The following is an 18,565-nucleotide window of genomic DNA, read 5'->3' as shown; positions in this document are numbered from 1 at the left end:
TTTAAGGTTGTGTGGCAGGTCTGAGAGAGGAGCCCAGAGGCCTGGCGCTCTGCCCCTATCACACAGCCCAGACGCTTCGGGGTTTGGTTTGAGTGACACAGAAAACGGACTGAGTCAACCTCTGAAGGGGGGGGGCAGGCGGGAGAGAAGAAATCTCTTTGTTTAGTCAGCTAGTCATCCTCCAGACGCAGAGAGCAAAAGGCATGGCTCACTTAGGAAGAGAGAGGAAGTTATCAAGAACATCTGCAGCTGAAAAATGCAGAGGGGAAGGGGGGGCGGAGAGGGGAGAAGGGAGCCTAGGAGGCTCCCACATCAAGGGGCCTCCTCCAAGTTTGGAAGAAAGAAAGTGGGGACTCCCTCTGCCTTCCGCCACCCCACGCAAGAACCAGCACCTCTGAAGTCGGAGGTTAGGAAAGATCTCGCAGCGAGAGGTTGAAAGCAAGAGAAACCATGCAGAAACTTTTAAAGACCTTTTTTTCACAGCTGAGAGCCACACACAGCCACCCAAGGTGTCTGCTTATCAAACTGAGAGCACTGGGGTATTTAATCCGCATCCCATCACTTCCTCAAGCCAGTAGAGACAAGAGCTCTCTCCCTCTTGTTCTCATGAACACCTTGAGGGAGAAGGGAGGGTTAGAGGTGGCAGCTGCACAGCTGGCGAGGGGGCAAGGACGGAAACCTCGCCAAAATCCCATTTTGAAAAATTCAATCCAGCATTAGAGGCCTTCTAACCAAATTTATTGGGCATTCCTCAGTTCAAAACGAAACAAAACCCTGCTTTCCCTCTCTGCACAGAACATCCATAAATGACGCTCTCCTTGTGTGCTGACACCCGCCTTGCCTCAGAAGCACCTGCACCATAAATTTAAAGCGCACCCTGCCCCAAATTAGAATTCTGGAAACTGTAGTTTGCCCCTCACAAAACTACAATTCGCTAGATTCTAAGAGTGCATCCATTGAGCCACACTAGTGTTGTGTCCCCCCCCCCCCTTTCTCCTTGACAGGAAACTTTAAGAAGTGAAACCTCTTCAAAAATAGAGCGATCCAAAAGGCCTGGCTTGATATTTCTGGTATTTCTTGCCTTAACTTATCCCCTACAGATTAAGGGGGGGTGGTATATGCAGAGGGGGTGTGAGGGGTGGGGAAGAGAGAGAGAAATCTGTTAGTTACAAAGTTGACGCAAGACGCAGAGGCTGCTGCCCAAACCACATAAGGGTGTGAGCGCTCTGCTCTGCTCGATGGAAGGCTGCCTCATGATATCATCTTCGGACGCGCACCCAACCCGACCAGCCCCAAAAATCTCTGCTCTCTTGAGCGCTGGCGAGTAAATTTCAAACAGACACATGGGGGGGGGCAGCTAGGAGAGCAGTGGTGCCAACTGGCTGTTTTAAGTTCTTCCTAGGTGTGCCAGGGGGGGAAATAAACAAAATCAGACAGCGCCACCAGCCCTTTCCTACCACTGTAATAAATCCAGACACACTGAGGCGCTCCGAATGGGGCGGCCCTATTAGTAACGCATCCGCGAGGCAAAGTGATGCAAGATGGCACGGCCCCCGCCGGATGGGGACTGCTCTCCAGAAACCGGGATCCGTGGCCCAAGGCTGCTGGCGGGAGAGCCCAGCCACCAACTCCCAGCCTTAATTGCAGGGAAGGGAGCAGAGAGTCGCCCCAAGGGCCTGGCAGAAAGCGGCAGGAAACAGCCCAGATCTCCCAGGTTGTACACCCCAGGCCCAGCACCTGGTACAGAGGCGGCAGAAGGGCTCCAAAATGATGGCTGCCTCCATGCCCCCTCTTCCTTCCAGCACAATGAACCAAATTAAGTGGAGCAAAAGGTAAAGCTGCCGTCACTCGCACTCAGCCCTGATCCACATGGACAAAAAAAGATATATAAAGGCAGCTCACAGGGTCCCTCTCTGGATAAGCAACCTCAAGACGGGTAGTCTTGAAAATAATAATAATAATAATAGGAGAAGTTACAGCGTTCAACTACCTGCAACCCCCCCCCCATACTGTGCCCCCAAAGCTCTCGGCTTTCAGGTAAATCCCTCACCTGGGGATCCAGGACTGACCAAAGAAATCACTGTATCACACACAGTATGTACTGAAATTATGGGATTCACTTTCACAATATGTCACGATGGAGGACTCCAAAATAGCAACAGGATTGTAGAGATGGAAGGGACCCCTGAGGGTCATCTAGCCCAACCCCCAGCAAGGCAGGAATTTTTTGCCCAATGTGGGGCTCGAAAATTACCTTGTTTTCTTACCCCTTTAACATGATGATTTTATATTTCTCATTGTTGTAACAATATTTTCCATTGTTTTTAAATCTTTCATAGTATACTTAATGTATTATGCTGTGTTTTACGCTCTCTGTTTTTCTTCCATATCTTCTCTACTGGTCATTGACCGAGAGAAAGTGATAAAAATATTATACACACACACGGTGCTTTTTCTGGGGGGGGGGACGTGTACCCTAAACATTATGTGAATCTTTGTACTTTTGTCTGTTTACTGTATTTATTTTTCCCCAATTTGAACTATAAAATGGTGATTTTCTGGAGTCAAAATGAGAGTACCCCTAAACTTTTTTTTTAGAAAAAAGCACTGTATAGAATAATATAGCAAAATATAGTACAGTATAGTATAGCATAATATAATATAATGCAATGTAATATATATTATATAAATATATACACACACATATGTTATACACACTCAAACGTATATCGTACCATATATTATATTATATTTTGTATGTATGTACTGTATAACACAATACATACATTATATATACACACATAAACACATATATATGTTATATATACAGAAACATATCATATCATACCTTATATTTGTATGTACCGTATAACATAATGTATATATTATATATACACATATACATGTTATATACACACAAACATATTATACCATACCATACCATATATTGTATTATATTATATATGTTTGTACCCTATATATATAACATAATATATATACACTATATACATTATACACATACTATATATATATATATATATATATACACATACATACACACACACACATATATATATATATAAACCAGACTCCCCCCCACCCAAAAGCTGCTCCCCCCAAGTAACCCCCCCCAAACTACCTCAGCAAAGGGAAAACCCCATGTATGTCTTTGCTGCCCCCTTGGACATAACATTGGGGGGCTAAGCCCCGCCCCTCGCCCATATGACACGCCCCCTATTTGAATGGGGCTTCTTTTTGGGAGGCTCCCTCAGGTATTTTACTGGGGGGGGGGGCGTGTGTGGAAGAGAGCGAAGGGGCCTCGGACCTGGCTTTATTATTATTATTATTATGATTATGATTATTATTATTCTGGGGGGGGTGTCTTCTAAATGCCCCCTCCTTCAGCCTCAGTCCCCCCCCCCAAGGGAGACACCTTCTTAGAGGCGGCACACGAAGCTGAGGGGGGGAGAGAATTGTGCCACAGCCCCTCCTTCCCCCCCCAAAAACATGACATCATAAACCCCCCAATTTAACTCCCCCAAATCACCTCAGAAACCCCCCAAGTTAACTCATAACCCCCCCCCCAAATTACAGTACCTCAGAACCCAACATCCTAGAAATTACCTCAGAACCCCCCATATTACCTCAGGACCCCACCCCACAGAAATCCCCCCAGAACCCCTCCCCCAAATTACCTCAGCGCCCCCCCCTTTACCTCAGAGCGAGGCCGGCGGCTCCTCCGGGCTTCTCCCCGCGGCTGAGAGGCGACGGCCGGGAGCCGCCTCGCCCCGCCCTCGCTCCCTTCCCGCCCACCGCGGAGGCGGCCACTTCCGGGCTGGACGACGCCACGGCGCACGCGCGGAAGGGGGAGCAGGAAGAGGAAGGCGAGGGACGGCCGCGCAGGCGCAAACCGCGCAGGCGAAGCCCGAACGGCGCCTGGCGCCCTTCCTCGGCTGCCCTTCCTGTCCTGGGAATGGTTAAAAGTTGGGACTCAATGGGGTTTTTTTTGTCAATTATTGATTATTCAGAGATACACAAAAAATATGGATATTTCATTTTGGAAAAAAATGTGTATTAAAAATTTATTATTATTATTATTAAAATGTTATATTGATATTTTTTTCAGAAACATACCAAAACGCATACCCATCACTAAACATCTTCTTAGGTATTTTGTGGTTAAAAAAATATATATTTATTTGCATCAGCCGCCGGCCACAGCAATAAAACAACAATGCAATATTCAAAGAATAGAAATAAAAAGTCAATTCTGTAAAATACATTTTAGGGTTTTGACTCAAGTCAAATAGTGGCTCGTACTCTGATTGCCCCAGCTAAAAAACCTTGCCACCTTTGCTGTCACCTGCTCATCTTGATCTGCCAAGAGAAAGGACATAGGGGCAGTGGCTGAGCAACCTGGAATGGGCAATAAAAGAGGGTTTTGCATCTTGATTTTATTCTGTGAACCGCCCCATGACCCCCGGGTATGTTGTTGTTGTTGAGTCGTTTAGTCGTGTCTGCCTCTTTGTGACCCCCTGGACCAGAGCACGCCAGGCACTCCTGTCTTCCACTGCCTCCCGCAGTTTGGTCAGACTCATGTTCGTAGCTTCGAGAACACTGTCCCACCATCTTGTCCTCTGTCGTCCCCTTCTCCTTGCGCCCTCCATCTTTCCCAACATCAGGGTCTTCTCCAGGGAGTCTTCTCTTCTCGTGAGGTGGCCAAAGTCTTGGAGCCTCAGCTTCAGGATCTGTCCTTCCAGTGAGCACTCAGGGCTGATTTCCTTCCGAATGGAGAGGTTTGATCTTCTTGCCGTCCATGGGACTCTCAAGAGTCTCCTCCAGCACCAGAATTCAAAAGCATCCATTCTTCGGCGATCAGCCTTCTTGATGGTCCAGCTCTCACTTCCATACATCATGACTGGGAAAACCATAGTTTGAACTATACGGACCCCTGGATATAGGGCTGTATTATAATAATAATAATAATAATAATAATAATAATAATAATAAATAAATAAAACAGGCCAAAAGAAGACACTGTTGCAACCAGACTTTGCAGTGAAAGAGTGACGTGCTTTAATACAAAAATTCAATTTAATACAAAAATTCAAGCAACCTGGCAGAGAGGGTGGCTTCAGCTGCCGGGTTCGGGATGAGAGGCCTGGAGGGGGGCCAGCCTGGGGGTCGGGGCCTAGCCAAAGTAGAGCTGTTTCATCCTCTCGACCCCCTGGGCGTCTTCAAAGATCTTCTGGCAGCGCAGGGAGGCCTCCTTGCCAACATCGGCCGACAAGTCCAGTCCGTGCGCGAAGGTCCTGGAGGAGGAGGAGGAGAGCGGGAAATGGGAGCAGAGAAGCAAACAGGCTCATCTCTTTGCGAAAGATCTAGCAGGGCGCATTGCTAAGAACATGGGAGAGGCAGGTCCTGACGGCTCAGACCGACCAACGTTCAACATTGTCGCTCCAACCAGGTGCTTCCTCGAAGGAAACAATGGCAATGGCAATTATTTCTCCCCAGCTTCTGATCGCTCAGGTCCAGCTCCGAGGGCCTTCTGGAGGTTCCCTCCCTGTGAGAAGTGAGGTTGCAGGGAACCAGGCAGAGGGCCTTCTCGGTGGTGGCACCCTCTCCCATCAGATGTCAAGGAAATAAACCACTATCTGACTTTTAGAAGACATCTGAAGGCAGCCTTGTTCAGGGAAGTTTTTAATGACTGATGTTTTGTCGTGTTTTTAATTTTATCGTGTTTTTAATATTCTATTGGGAGCTGCCCAGCGTGGCTGGGGAAACCCAGCCAGATGGGTGGGGTATAAATAAATTATTATTTCTTCTTCTTCTTATTGGTTCCATTGCACCATCATGGCGAATGACCACTCAGGGATCTCCAACCATACACAAAGTACACCCAAGGAAAGTGGGCACGTCCCTTAAATCCAGTGGGTCTGCTCTGACTAATCCCTTCGTTTCCAATAAATAAATGAGTTTGTAGCCAGCTTCTCCTGAATAGCATCACGTGGATGAGCCTAAATCCTCCCTTTGAAGCCGTCTGAGCCTGTGGGCCACCTTGTGGCAGTGAGTCCCGTGGGTGAACGGGCTGCTGAGTGAAGAACAACTTCCTTTCTGAAGCACTGGGCGACCAGTTCTAGTACTTACGAGCAAATGAGAATACCTTCTCTCTACGCATTTGTTTTCTGCAATTTCTGTCTTGTTCTTAGTGTTCTTCTAAGCCGGTTCCAAAAAGGCCCACAATCTCACTGTTTTGTAAAGTGAATCTCCAAGCAAAGCAGATGCTCTACTTCAGCAGGGGGGTGGAAATGGGACGTCATATTTCTGTCTCATTCTTCGAAAGTTTGTGTTCCCAACATGGAGAAAGTCTGTATTCCTAACATGGAGAAAGTCTGTATTCCCAACATGGAGTATGTCTGTATTCCCAACATGGAGAAAGTCTGTATTCCCAACACGATTCACCAAGATCTCCCTCAGCCCCTTAAGAACTTGCCTCTTCCTCCTCCTCCTCCACCCAACCAAACAGGAACAAAGTTCCTTAGGTTCCTTTAAAATGTGCTTTTACTCTAAATACCTTGGCAGCTCGGCAGCCACCTCCAAGGACGTCTCCTCCAGCTCCTTCGTGACGCTCAGGCCCTTGGCGTTTTCCTCGGCGTGCTCCGGCAGGGCTCTGCGCAGAGCTTCCTGAGTGGCGGCCAAGGCCCTCTGCAAGTCGTCTGCAAGTCGAGGGAAGAGATTCAGAGAGAGGCAGAGATCCTCTTAGATGGCAGGCATCAAACCAGGAACCCTCCCCACTGAAAAGCAGATTCTTGGAGAGGATTGTTCCCGGCTGCTGCAACTCCTGCCCTCGGAGGTCTTGCAAGGTGCTGCAGGAGACGGCTTGCGAGGGCTGTTTCTTGGACCAAGCTGAAACTGCGAATCTCCCTCGCTGTCAGGGTGGATAAAAATCAATGATTTTTTTTTTTATTTAAATCAGATTTTTTTAAAAAAAATTAAATCGTATTTTTAAAATAAAATGTTTTTGGAGGAAAAATCTGCTCCCTTTCTCTTTCCCCAATCTTCTTGTACATTCTGCCTGCTTCCTGCATCACCTGGACTGGACTGCTGGCTGCCACACCTGTTCCCCAGGTTATCTCCCATACGGGGCAAACCTGTTTGTAACTTAAAGCCTAAAGCCTGCCTTCAGGGATCACACTGCGCTCTGCCTGATCGTGAGTGTCAGGGGTTCAGGAGCAGAGGCAAGGGCAAGGGAGGAAACAGAGAGCGAGGGGGAGGAGGCAGAAGAAAAGATGAGTGATGACGACGACCCGAGATCTCCGAGTCTTTCCAGTGAATCAGAAGATTCACAGAAAGGAGCACCAGTGGCCAGGGCAAGGGGGGAGCCTAGGGGGACACCCCAGGAAGATAGAGCCAGAGGGGACTCAGAGGGGAGCAGTTGGAAATCGGGACCAGCGTCACCGCCAGAGAGCAGGGAAGAGGAAGGGCGCCAGGGATCAAGCGCTGGCAGCTCACAACAGGGGGGAGGGCACGAGTCAGGAGTGGCCACACCTCCATCGGGGAGCGAAGAAACGGTCAGACGGAAGGTGGAAGGTTGGGCGCGCGCGACAAGTTCAAATGCACAGGAAGGTGGCGCAGTAGGCAGCCCGGAAAGGGAGCCAGGTCCTAAAGCCCGCCGAAAGGAGGGAGAAGAGTCAGGGGGGTCAGCGTCAGCGTCAGAGGAATCCCGGAAGGAAGAGACCCCGGGGGGCAGAGGGACCCAGAGAAGAACAGTCAGGCGGAAAAGGTGGAGCAGGGCTAGGATATTAAGTTGGTGTACAAGGGGCGGAGACTCAGACGGAGCTTCGCCGATCTAACCATGAGACGTAGAGTTGCACGCAGCAGCTTGAGAATGGAAACTGTAACTCAATAAAGACTTTTGTTTAATGATCGCTGGCTAGCGTGATCCTCTGTGAGCTAGGATCTGGAAGCAGCTCTGACAGTGAGTAAAACTACTTTTTGTTACTTGTAAATAAGACTGCGGTGTCTTTATTCTTTTAGGAGGGATTCAAGGGGTCTTACCAGGAAAATAATAGAACCCATTTCAATCTGGACAAGCCAGATGGAATTGCTTATTGTCTTAAGAAACTCACACAAGTTTGCAACCAGCTTTCTGCTGCGTAAGAAGGGAAAGGCGCTCTGCTAGGTGAAGGAACTCGCTAGCGCAAGTTAGGAAGGATATTAATAAGCAAAATATCCTCTCCTGCCACCCTCAACATCCCCGCAAGCAGATGCTTCCTGACTCCACATGGGGCTGGATCCAGGAGTCTCTGCCGTTGAGGTGGATCCACTCCCCTACCTAGATACTGGCTCTTGTCCTCGCCCAGGTAGATCTCGTTCACCGGCAGCTCGTGTCTCGCCGTGTCCAGGGCGGTGGCAAAGTGCCTGTATTCCTCTTCGAATGCCGGGCTCTGCTCAAAAACGGGACCAAGCGCTTCGAGCTGGAAGCCCGGGTGGTGGAAGGAAGGAGAGGCGTTAGCCGCAGGACAGACTCAAGCCAGCCCTGTCCTCAGATCTGCCCCCTGGGAAGCAGGAAGCCCATACCTGTCTGCCCAGCGACTCGGAGAGCTGGCGGTCCTTCCTTAGGCGCTGCAGCCTGCGACGTTTCTTCTGGGCGTCCGCCTGCAGCCTCGCAGCCTCCCTGCTGAGGGTTAACAGGCTCCTCTCGGATCGCCCTTCCAGGAAGGCGGTATTCTTCTCCATCTGTTTGCGATGCAATGTTGTCGGGTTTCGAACACGCGTCCACAAAAGGCAGGTGAAAGAAGAAGTATTTAGTGCAGGGGCTTCTAAAGGGGGGACGGTTCTCCCTCCTCCTCCTCCTCCTTCTCATTTATATACCGCTTTATATTTTAAAGGGAAAAAATCTCAAAGGCATTTGCAACACATGAAAGCAGCATATGAAACAATCCAGAATAAAACAAACTCAATCTTCAAGGGAAATATTTCAGATCCTTCTCTAAGTGACGCTTTGCCGCCGGCTCTCAAAGCAGGGATAAGACTGTTGGTCTCTTACCTTTAGGGAGGCATAGGTCAACAGAAGTGTCTCCGATTCCAGCATCCGAATCAGGTCGTCAGAATCAGGAGAGACCTGGAAGAAAACAAAGCCGATTCTTTAACAAATCAAACGTGTGGGAAACTGTCAAGAAAAGCAGGGAGGAAGGGCAAATTTGCTGCAATTCTCTTTACATGCTTAAGAAAGTATAGCACTGCTATAGTTTTTTAAATTATAGAAATTTAGGTCCCAGATGATGATGATCATTAAGCTATGAATTGCCTTCTAAACCGGCGTCTCAAAGCGATTTACACATAAGATAATTAAAGACAACTAAAAGCACAAAAACAACAAATGCATTCAAAACAAGACAAGTGGACCCTCGTGGCCAAGACTGGCTCACCCGTCTGGGAACGTTTACTGCCACCTAACAGCAGACTTAAGAGTATCTGTTTGACAACAGCTCAACAAGAACTTGGAGCCCCTCACTAGAAAATAAAACCTGCATTCAGTGTCTTCGTATGACTCACCAGGCTCTGCTTTTCTCGGGGGGTGGATTTTAGGTGGTGTTTCGAACTCGATGCTCTGGGGCAGCTTTTGCCTAGAAGTGGCAACCAGAGAAAAGACAAACACACACACATACATTCCAGTTAACAGTCAAAAGCCGATAGGAGACTGGGCTGCAACTGGGAGGAGGGAACCCACAAATGGCTGTGACAATGACCCCCCTGCTTTCTCCGTGTAGTGTTTTCCTGGAGCGTCTCCACCCCCATCGTTCTGCCCAGACACGGAGGTCCAGCTCCGAGGGCCTTCTGGGTGTTCCCTCCCTGCGAGAAGTGAGGCTACAGGGAACCAGGCAGAGGGCCTTCTCGGTGGTGGCACCCTCTCTCATCAGATGTCAAGGAAATAAACAACTATCTGACTTTTAGGAGGCATCCGAAGGCAGCCCTGTTCAAGGAAGTTTTTTATGTTTTGAGGTTTTGTTGTGCTTTAAAATATTCTGTTGGGTGCCTTGGACACCTCCGGGGGCGGCTAAACTAAATTTGGGGGTGCCCGGCGGATCTTTGCACCCCGGCGGTGCATATCCTAAAGACATCTCTGGGAGCGAGATCAAGAGGTCTCGTCCTGGACGAAAGGAGTTGCCTTATATATCCCACATGGGGGGAAAGGCATCATTGAACCCCTGGGTCTTCTGCGGGACATGGCCCCCCACCCCTCTGAAAACCACGCAGAAGTTCTCTCATTGGGGGCGAGAAAGGAGGCCAGCACCTCTGCAACCAGTTCAAGGCTGTAACTGGAGGGAACACACGTACTTTTGATGACAGAGACCTCCAGTTCAGGCCGGGATCTTCCATGGCTCTCCACCAGAGTGGACTGCAAAACCTCGTGAGGGTCTAGAGGAAGGGAGGAAAACCCAATCATACTTGGTCTCTAAGGTGCTACTGGAGATGGAGATATATATATATATATATATATATATATATTCCAATTATCCTGGTTTGCCGGAGCAGCTCCGAAGCGGTTTGCCGGCGTTGAACTAATTGCACGATGGAGACAAATAAACACAGATCAAAATCAGAAATGGCTGAATTGAAACCGCAAAGAATAGACATTGTCTTCTAGGAGCCAGGAGGGAATTACCAATCCAGATCGCCTTTTCAACAGATTTAACCGTGTCGGAAGGAACCCCACCATCATGTGATCTTGCCCCCGAGAAAGGCAGTTCCACCTCAGAGAGCCCCTTCAAGATGCCGGACCCCCCCCCCCCAAAAAAACTCACCAGCTGTGGCTTTGGCAGCGGCCTGGAAATGAAGAATAAGACATGGCAAGTTAGGCATGGGCTGTTATGTCATGGTTGGGGAGTGTGAGTGTTTCAACACACTCCAGCAATTGGATAAATCAAAATAAAAGGGTTTACACCTCTCCCCACACCCACCCCAAGCACGTTTCGGTGGAATTTATTTCAAGGATTATTATTAATTATTAGATTTATAAACTGCCCTTTGTCATAAGATTTCAGGGCGGTTCACAGAAGAAAACATGGGATAAAAACAAGTAAACAATTAAAACAAAACAGCAAAACAGTGATAGCCCCCTTCTCACAGACACATTTAAAAAGCTGTAGAATATTAATCAGCCCAAGGCCTGGCTGAAGATGAACATTCTTGCCAGGAGCCAAAAATCTATAATAAAGGCACCAGGCAAACCTCCTGAGAGAGCAATCCACAAACGAGGAGCCACAACCCGTTTCTTAGCGATTATTTTACCAAAGACTTCTCAAGAGCAAGTGACACACAAACCGAAAGCGGAAACGCCAAAAAGAGGAATTTCACATCCAGATCTCACCTTTCCGGATCCTTTTTGATAGTCCAGGTATCGCGAGGGCACGATTCTTGCCCCTAAGGAGGCAGAAAGGAGACAAAAGGGAAAAGCGTGAAACGGGAAGAGGCAAGGTGCCTCTGAGCATGTCAGGAGCGGCTTTTCTGAAGACTGTGGCAGGAGGGGGCAAAGCGCCTCCCCTCTCCAGAATGGCAGCAAGCACGTGCAGAGTTCCTCTTGCTCCTGTAGGGCCCCTTGCCCTCCCCAATGGGCATAGCCAGGGGGGCAGCTGCTCACCCAAAATCAATGAAAATTCTGAACTAGCTGAAGTTCTGCCTCCCCCAAATTAAATCATGACTATGCCCAGGCAGAGGGCCTTTTCGGTGGTGGTGCCCACCCTGTGGAACGCCCTCCCTTCAGATGTCAAGGAAATAAACCACTATCTGACTTTTAGAAGACATCTGAAGGCAGCCCTCTTTAGGGAAGCTTTAAATGTTTGATAGTGTTTTTAATATTCTGTTGGAAGCCACCCAGAGTGGCTGGGGAAACCCAGCCAGAAGGGCGGGGTATAAATAAATTATTATTATTATTATTATTATTATTATTATCATTATGTGCAGAGACCTCTGTCCCCCCTGCATATATGCATCTCCTTCTCCCCCCACCCACAACATGTGCATCACACTTACCCCCATAACCCCCCCATCATACGGGTCTTATTTTATATTATAATTAGATGGATCTTCTGCCCTTGCTCAGGGGATCTCAGGGCGGCTTACAAAATAAAGCAAACAAATGATTAAGACAAAACAGCAACAATCCCGACTAGGGAAGAATGGCAACCCAAAATTGCTGGATTATGCCCAAATTTGTTTTATTTATTTATTTTCTATACCGCCCTAAACCCGAAGGTCTCAGGGAGGTTCATGTGAAATAGCTAAATGGCTAAACTAACCGGGAGACTAAGGAATCAAGAAGATAAAAGGCTTTAAAAAAGAATTGGGGGGGGGATTATAACCTATCTAGGAGACCGTTGTAAACAAATTAAAACGTTAGCTGGAGTTTTAAAAAAATCACTTGTAAAGAAACGAAGTTTGTGGACAATTAAGAAAAATGAGAATTATGGAAACTGTGTTGATATGTAAACTTGGAAAAATAGTCATTAGGATCCATTTAAGAGATGGAGGGAAGTCAAGAGATTCAGAAAATGTATATAAATAATTTGTTGCAAAATTGTATATGTAAAAAGACATTAAAGAAAAAAGAAGCAGCGGTGCTCCCGAGCATGTGCAGAGCGCGGCCGCCTTCTCCCACGCGCATGCGCAGAGCAGCCCCGCCTCCCCCGAGCATGTGCAGAGTGCCGTCACCTCTCGGCTTGGGCCGGGCTCCCGCCTTCTCCTCCGACGCCAGGCCGGGCTCCGCGCGGAGAGCAGCGCCGCTCCGGAGAGGCGGCGAAGAAGAAGAAGAAGCCGCCGCCGCCGCCTCCTTTCCCGCCATCGTCCTCAGACGAAAGGGGCCCGCTGCGCATGCGCAGGGACACCGAGACGGAGGAGGCCGCGCGGCCAGAGCGGTCCCGACCTCGCTTCCGGGCGGGCGTCTCCTAGGCGGCATCACGTGGCTCTGCGCTCACGTGACCCCGCGGAGGCGGAAGTGGGAGGCGGCGGCGGCGTTGGCTCGGACTCTGACCCTCCTCGTGTTCCCCTGGGCTTCCCGCGAGGAGGCGGCGGCCGTGGAGGCGGAGGAGAGGCCCGAGGTGAGAGTGCCTCTGAGCATGCACAGAGTGCCGCAGGCGGCCTTGCGAGGGCGGGCGGAGGCCAGGACGCTTGTTGCTGTTGCTCATATTCCTAAGAATAATAATAATAATATTTATACCCCGCCCATCTGGCTGGGATTCCCCAGCCACTCTGGGCGGCTCCCAACATAATATTTAAAACGCGATAAAAAGCACACTAAAGCTTATACCTAAAACTACAGTGGTACCTCAGGTTACAGACTCCGCTAACCCAGAAATAGTACCTCGGGTTAAGAACTTTGCTTCAGGATGAGAACAGAAATTGTGCTCCGGCGGCGCAGCAGCAGCGGGAGGCCCCATTAGCTAAAGTGGTGCTTCAGGTTAAGAACAGTTTCAGGTTAAGAACGGACCTCCGGAACGAATTAAGTACTTAACCCGAGGTACCACTGTACTCAGTTGGTCTCTATCATTTTTAAATTCTTCTGGAATGATTCCTTTAAAGACTTCCTTAGCTCATATAACCTTTTTGAAGACTTGATTCTTTTAAAGGAGTTTTTAGGCTCTTAAGAAGAGTCTTTTTAATTAGCTTTTTAAAGAATTGTTTTAATTTATTTTGACTACGGCAGACCAACACGACTAGCTACATAAACCTAAAAGACTTCTCCAAACAGGGCTGCCTTCAGGTGTCTTCTAAAAGTCAGATAGTTGTTTATTTCCTTGACATCTGAAGGGAGGGTGTTCCACAGGGCGGGCGCCACCACCGAGAAGGCCCTCTGCCTGCTTCCCTGCAACCTCACTTCTTGCAGGGAGGGAACCGCCGTGGGAGGAAGCTCACCATCTTGTTTGTGTCCCCCCTCTCTGCAGTTCTCCCCCCAGCCAGCCGCTGGGCCTGCGACGAAGCGCCGAGATGATGGCCCGCGGCCGGCAGATCTTCTCCGTCTACTGGAAGCCGCTCTTCCAAGGCCGCCTCCTGCTGGTGACCAACACCGTCAGCTGCGGGGGGCTCCTGGCTGCCGGGGACACGCTCCGCCAGGCCTGGGAGATGAGGCAGGACCCCAAGCGCAAGCGGGATCTGGCCCGCACAGGTGAGCCCTGCCTGCCTCTTGCTCAAAACGGCCTTTCCACTGCGCTACCTGGGATTTCAATCCCGGGGGTGCAGAGTGAGGCCATCAGTTTGTGGGTCGTGGCCATTAAGCCATGCTCCTCGAGAGGGCAGGAGGGTGGCAACACGAGAGCAGGGCCTTCTGTATTACACTGAGATCTGTCTGTTTTTGCTATTAATTTCACGTTTTTGTGGCTCGTTTGTTTTGTTTTTGTGACTGTGGAACCCAGTTTAGCTACCGATTGGCTGATTGTGTGACTGCAGTACATTGTTTATTGCTTTCATTTTATGGTCTCGTTAAGATAGTAAAATTCATGCTAAACAGCTGTCTTAGGGGTTGTTTTTAATGGTCTGGAATGGATTAATCCATTTTTGCATTCCTTTCTATGGGAAAGCGCGCCTTGGTTTGGGAACGCTTTGGTTTTGGAACGTACTTCTGGAAGTCCCCTCCACCTCAGCTTTTCACAAGCGCTCCATTTAGACTTCCAAGTGATGGAGCCTCTTTTCTTTGCCTGTGGTAAAGGTAAAGGGACCCCTGACCATTAGGTCTAGTCATGGCCGACTCTGGGGTTGCGGCACTCATTTCGCTTTATTGGCCGAGGGAGCCGGCGTACAGCTTCCGGGTCACGTGGCCAGCATGACTAAGCCGCTTCTGGTGAACCAGAGCAGCGCACGGAAATGCCGTTTACCTTCCCGCCGGAGTGGTACCTATTTATCTACTTGCACTTTGATGTGCTTTCCATCTGCTAGGTGGGCAGGAGCAGGGACCGAGGAACGGGAGCTCACCCCGTCGTGGGGATTCGAACTGCCGACCTTCTGATCAGCAAGTCCTAGCCTAGGCTCAGTGGTTTAACCCACTACAAATATGCCTTCTCCTCCTCCTCCTCCTCAGCCCGCATGTTTGCCATTGGCTGCAGCATGGGCCCCCTAATGCACTACTGGTACCTGTGGCTCGACCGCACCTTCCCCGCTGCCGGCTTCAGCGGGATCCGCAGCGTCCTCAAGAAGGTTTTCATTGACCAGATCGTGGCCTCCCCGGCGCTGGGCGTTTGGTACTTCTTGGGTGAGTAAGGACATTGACACCGCTAGGAGAAAAATCCCGCTTGGGAGGGATTGTATGCATGTGGAGGGGGTCAGGTAGGGCCCAGGACTGGCCTCATCCTGCACCCCCCTCCCAAGCATTTCCTTTGTCTCCCTGCAGGGATGGGGTCTCTGGAGGGGCAGACGCTGGACCAGAGCTGGCAAGAGTTGGAGGACAATTTCTGGGAGTTCTATAAGGTAAGACTCTTCCCTCCCCGTCCCTGACATCACATCCTGTCCCGTGGGGCAGCTGACCCCCGTTTCCTTTCCCCGCTCGCAGATGGACTGGTGCGTGTGGCCCCCGGCGCAGCTGATCAACTTCCTCTTCCTGCCCGCCGCCTACCGGGTGCTCTACATGAACGTCATCACCCTCGGCTGGGACACCTACCTGTCGTACCTGAAGCACCGGGTGGGTAAACTGAGGCAGCGGCACAGGGCGCGAGTTTGGGGTCTCCGGTGGAGAGGTTATCCCAGAACTGCAGCCTCAGATCCTTTGAATCATGAGTTCGGAGACCATGTTCTCTTGTAGGGCAGAGGTGGGCAGGACAGCAGAATAATTTCTTATTTATACCCCACCCATCTGACTGGGTTGCCCCAATATTTTAAAGCACAATAAAAACCTCAAAACTCGGCCCTCCAGATGCTTTGGGACTACAATTCCCATCATCCCTGTCCAGTGGTCCTGTTAGCTAGGCATAATGGGAGTTGTAGTCCCAAACAGCTAGAGGGCCGAGTTGGGGGCTGCCTGCCTTAAGGGATCATTTCAGCAGGCTGTGGTCCGCCCAGCAGCAGCTCTCCTGGGTTTCTGGGTCAAGAGGATACTCTCTGCTCTAGCCAGAGATCCCACCAGCTGCACAGATCCCCAACTGATGAGATCCCACCCCGCTTTCTCTTTAGCCTAAGCACCCATCGCTCAGCCTGGAGGAAAACGAGGAAGCCGACACAGTCGAGATGGAAACGACCGGGTGAACGAGGGCCACTCGCTTCTGCCAAGGTTGGATCCAGGACTCCCTGGGTGCCAGAACCGGCTTGGCGCCCACCAGATTGGTGGCTGGATCTGGGAAGCTGGCGCCGTCGCCCGGGTGCGCAGCCTTCTCTCCTCCCAGCCGAGGCCTCGACTCCCTCTTCCAGCAGCGCCTCGGATCCTGAAACGGGCTGGGGGGCAGATTTGGCACGGGCATCTCCTGACTGCCAACCCTGGTCCTTCCCAGTTCATTCAAAAGTGCCAGATCTTCCCAATTAAAGAAAAAGCAGGTTGCCTTTTTTTGCATGCCGTTGCCAAGACAGGTGCTTCTTCTCTCTGGTCAAGACGGTTTGTCCTTTTAATGACTGATGTTTTAATGTATTTTGAATCTGTTGGAAACCGCCCAGAGTGGCTGGGGAAACTCAGCTGGGGCTATAAGTAATAAATTATTCTTATTCTTCTTATTAAATTATATTTTGAGTGCGGCGGAGCTGCCAGGTTCCTGACTGCAGTCAAACGGCAACGGCTGGCCACACGCCAAGGTTGCAGGTTTGATCCCCGTATGGGACAGCTGCGTATTCCTGCCTTGCGGCGGGTTGGAAGAGATGATCCTCTGGGTCCCTTCCGACTCTAGAATCCCATTCTTTCCTCGTTTCTAAAAACTTACTCAGCCTCACCACAGCCAAAGCCCCCTATCAAAATGCAAGAGCAACAGCGAGGTCTCCCTGCTTGTGGTTCCCAACAGCCGGCACTCCGAGGTAGACTGCCTGTGTTGCTGGAGGTGCAGCCACACCACTAAGCCCCAGCCCACTCCCCAAACTGGGAGAAAACCCCTTTTAAAAGCACCCAGCCCCCCTTGCCACATCAGGCCCCCTTCAAGCGCTCGGCCTCCCCCCTTCCTTCACAGGGACTAGCAGCATGGAATGCTTCTCGTGATCAGAATTTTATTTCTTCACAACTCTCCTTGGTACCACGATATTGGGATTTCCTTTCCACCCCATAGCTTTTAATTGTTTTTGTTTTTTTTAAGAAACTGAACTCATTTTGACACTTCCGACAGGTTTTTTTTTAAATACAGTACAGCATATATATATTTTTATATTTATATATATATATATATAATTTTCCCCATAGAAGTAAACTTCACAAAGAGAGAGAGAATGTTTTGTGTCTAAATATCCGCCGAAACGAGAAAAAAAACCCAAAACCGTACGTAGCGTTTCCATGAAAAAAGAAAAGGGGGGTCGTGGGATGGAGGGGGTGAGGAATGAGAGAAAAAGGGAATGTTTTAAACAGTGAGAGTTTGGTCGTTTGAGAAGATTGAAAGCCAGGAGTTCTCCAGGTGAAGCGGGGAAAGATCACTTGCGGGTCCGAGGGGGCGGGAGCAGCAAGTGGGGGCAAGGCAACCTTTCCCCCCTCCTACAGCACCTGCAGATGCCACCAGCCTTGGGCCAAAGGGGTTCGGGTTCATAGGAACCGCGGTCCAAGAAAAAACGTGGAATGGGGGGTGCAGGGAATGTAGAAGCTGGACGGGGCAAACCATCCTTCCAGATGTTGGCTAGGCTCCCAACAGCTGGCTGCTGATGGGATCTGGAGCCCCAGCAGCACCCAAGGGGGCAACAAGTTTCCCCTCCCCGTGTTGGAAGGGAAGGCAAGAGGCGACGCCCAAGCAAGTCCTGCTCCAGAGTAGGCCCACTGAAACAGGCCGCCCTACGCCAGCTACGTCAGTACATTTCGGGTTACAGAGGCTGCATCTGAACTCTACGCGGAGAGGATACTGCAGTCACGGCTCCCCCTTCCACCCCAAAAAGCTGGAAGCTGTAGTTTTCAGGGTGCCGAGAGCTCTTAAGAGACACCCCGCCTCCCTCAATTCCCCTTAGGATTTCCAGGCATGTTTTATCGCCTGCATTATGATCTCTTTTAGCGCTTGGGAATTCTCCTCTTGCAACCTTTTACCCCGTCAGCATTTCCCAAAACTTGGGCCCTGTGTGTGTTTTCCAGGACTACAACTCCCATCCTCCCTGGCTAGCAGGACCAGTGGGTCGGGGAGCGTTGAAAGTATGCTGAGAGTTGGTAGGGGACCCCGATTCCCTTCGCAGAGCCTACCGTTCCCCCCCGTTTTCTGGGAAGAGGGGCTGGCTCTGGAATTGGCTCTGTGGTGGAAATCTGTGCCCCCTATTTCCAGCTCTCAGCGTCCTTGACAAACAACGCTTCCCATAATCCTTTAGGGGAACCTATGGCTGCTTAAAGTGCAATGGTGCTGCCATGACTATTCAGTGCAGACGGGGCCGGAATCTGACTTCCTGCCCTGCAAAGTACAGAAAGCCAAAGCTGACAAGT

General features: G+C 50.0%; 2 protein-coding genes across 2 annotated transcripts; one reads left to right on the top strand and one right to left on the bottom strand.

Moving 5' to 3' along the window:
- Nucleotides 1–5,052: 5,052 nt before the first annotated feature.
- Nucleotides 5,053–12,878, bottom strand: HAUS8 (HAUS augmin like complex subunit 8). Its single transcript, XM_080988660.1, has 10 exons — nt 12,715–12,878; nt 11,375–11,427; nt 10,809–10,830; nt 10,342–10,422; nt 9,559–9,629; nt 9,050–9,124; nt 8,581–8,739; nt 8,336–8,477; nt 6,575–6,716; nt 5,053–5,312 (listed from the first exon to the last, which is right to left on the bottom strand). Exons 1-10 carry the CDS (start codon nt 12,842–12,844, stop codon nt 5,192–5,194), a joined length of 996 nt encoding a protein of 331 aa, XP_080844786.1. The 5' UTR covers nt 12,845–12,878; the 3' UTR covers nt 5,053–5,191.
- A 98-nt stretch (nt 12,879–12,976) lies between these two features.
- MPV17L2 (MPV17 mitochondrial inner membrane protein like 2) lies at nt 12,977–16,694 on the top strand. Its single transcript, XM_080989264.1, has 6 exons — nt 12,977–13,100; nt 13,944–14,164; nt 15,074–15,244; nt 15,383–15,459; nt 15,542–15,670; nt 16,159–16,694. Exons 2-6 carry the CDS (start codon nt 13,987–13,989, stop codon nt 16,228–16,230), a joined length of 627 nt encoding a protein of 208 aa, XP_080845390.1. The 5' UTR covers nt 12,977–13,100; nt 13,944–13,986; the 3' UTR covers nt 16,231–16,694.
- The last annotated feature ends 1,871 nt before the right edge of the window (nt 16,695–18,565 follow it).

This window comes from Podarcis pityusensis, assembly GCF_964106645.2.
Source record: "Podarcis pityusensis genome assembly, chromosome: 18".
In the NCBI taxonomy this organism is placed as follows: Eukaryota; Metazoa; Chordata; class Lepidosauria; order Squamata; family Lacertidae; genus Podarcis; species Podarcis pityusensis.
This window is presented reverse-complemented; position numbering and strand designations above follow the sequence as displayed.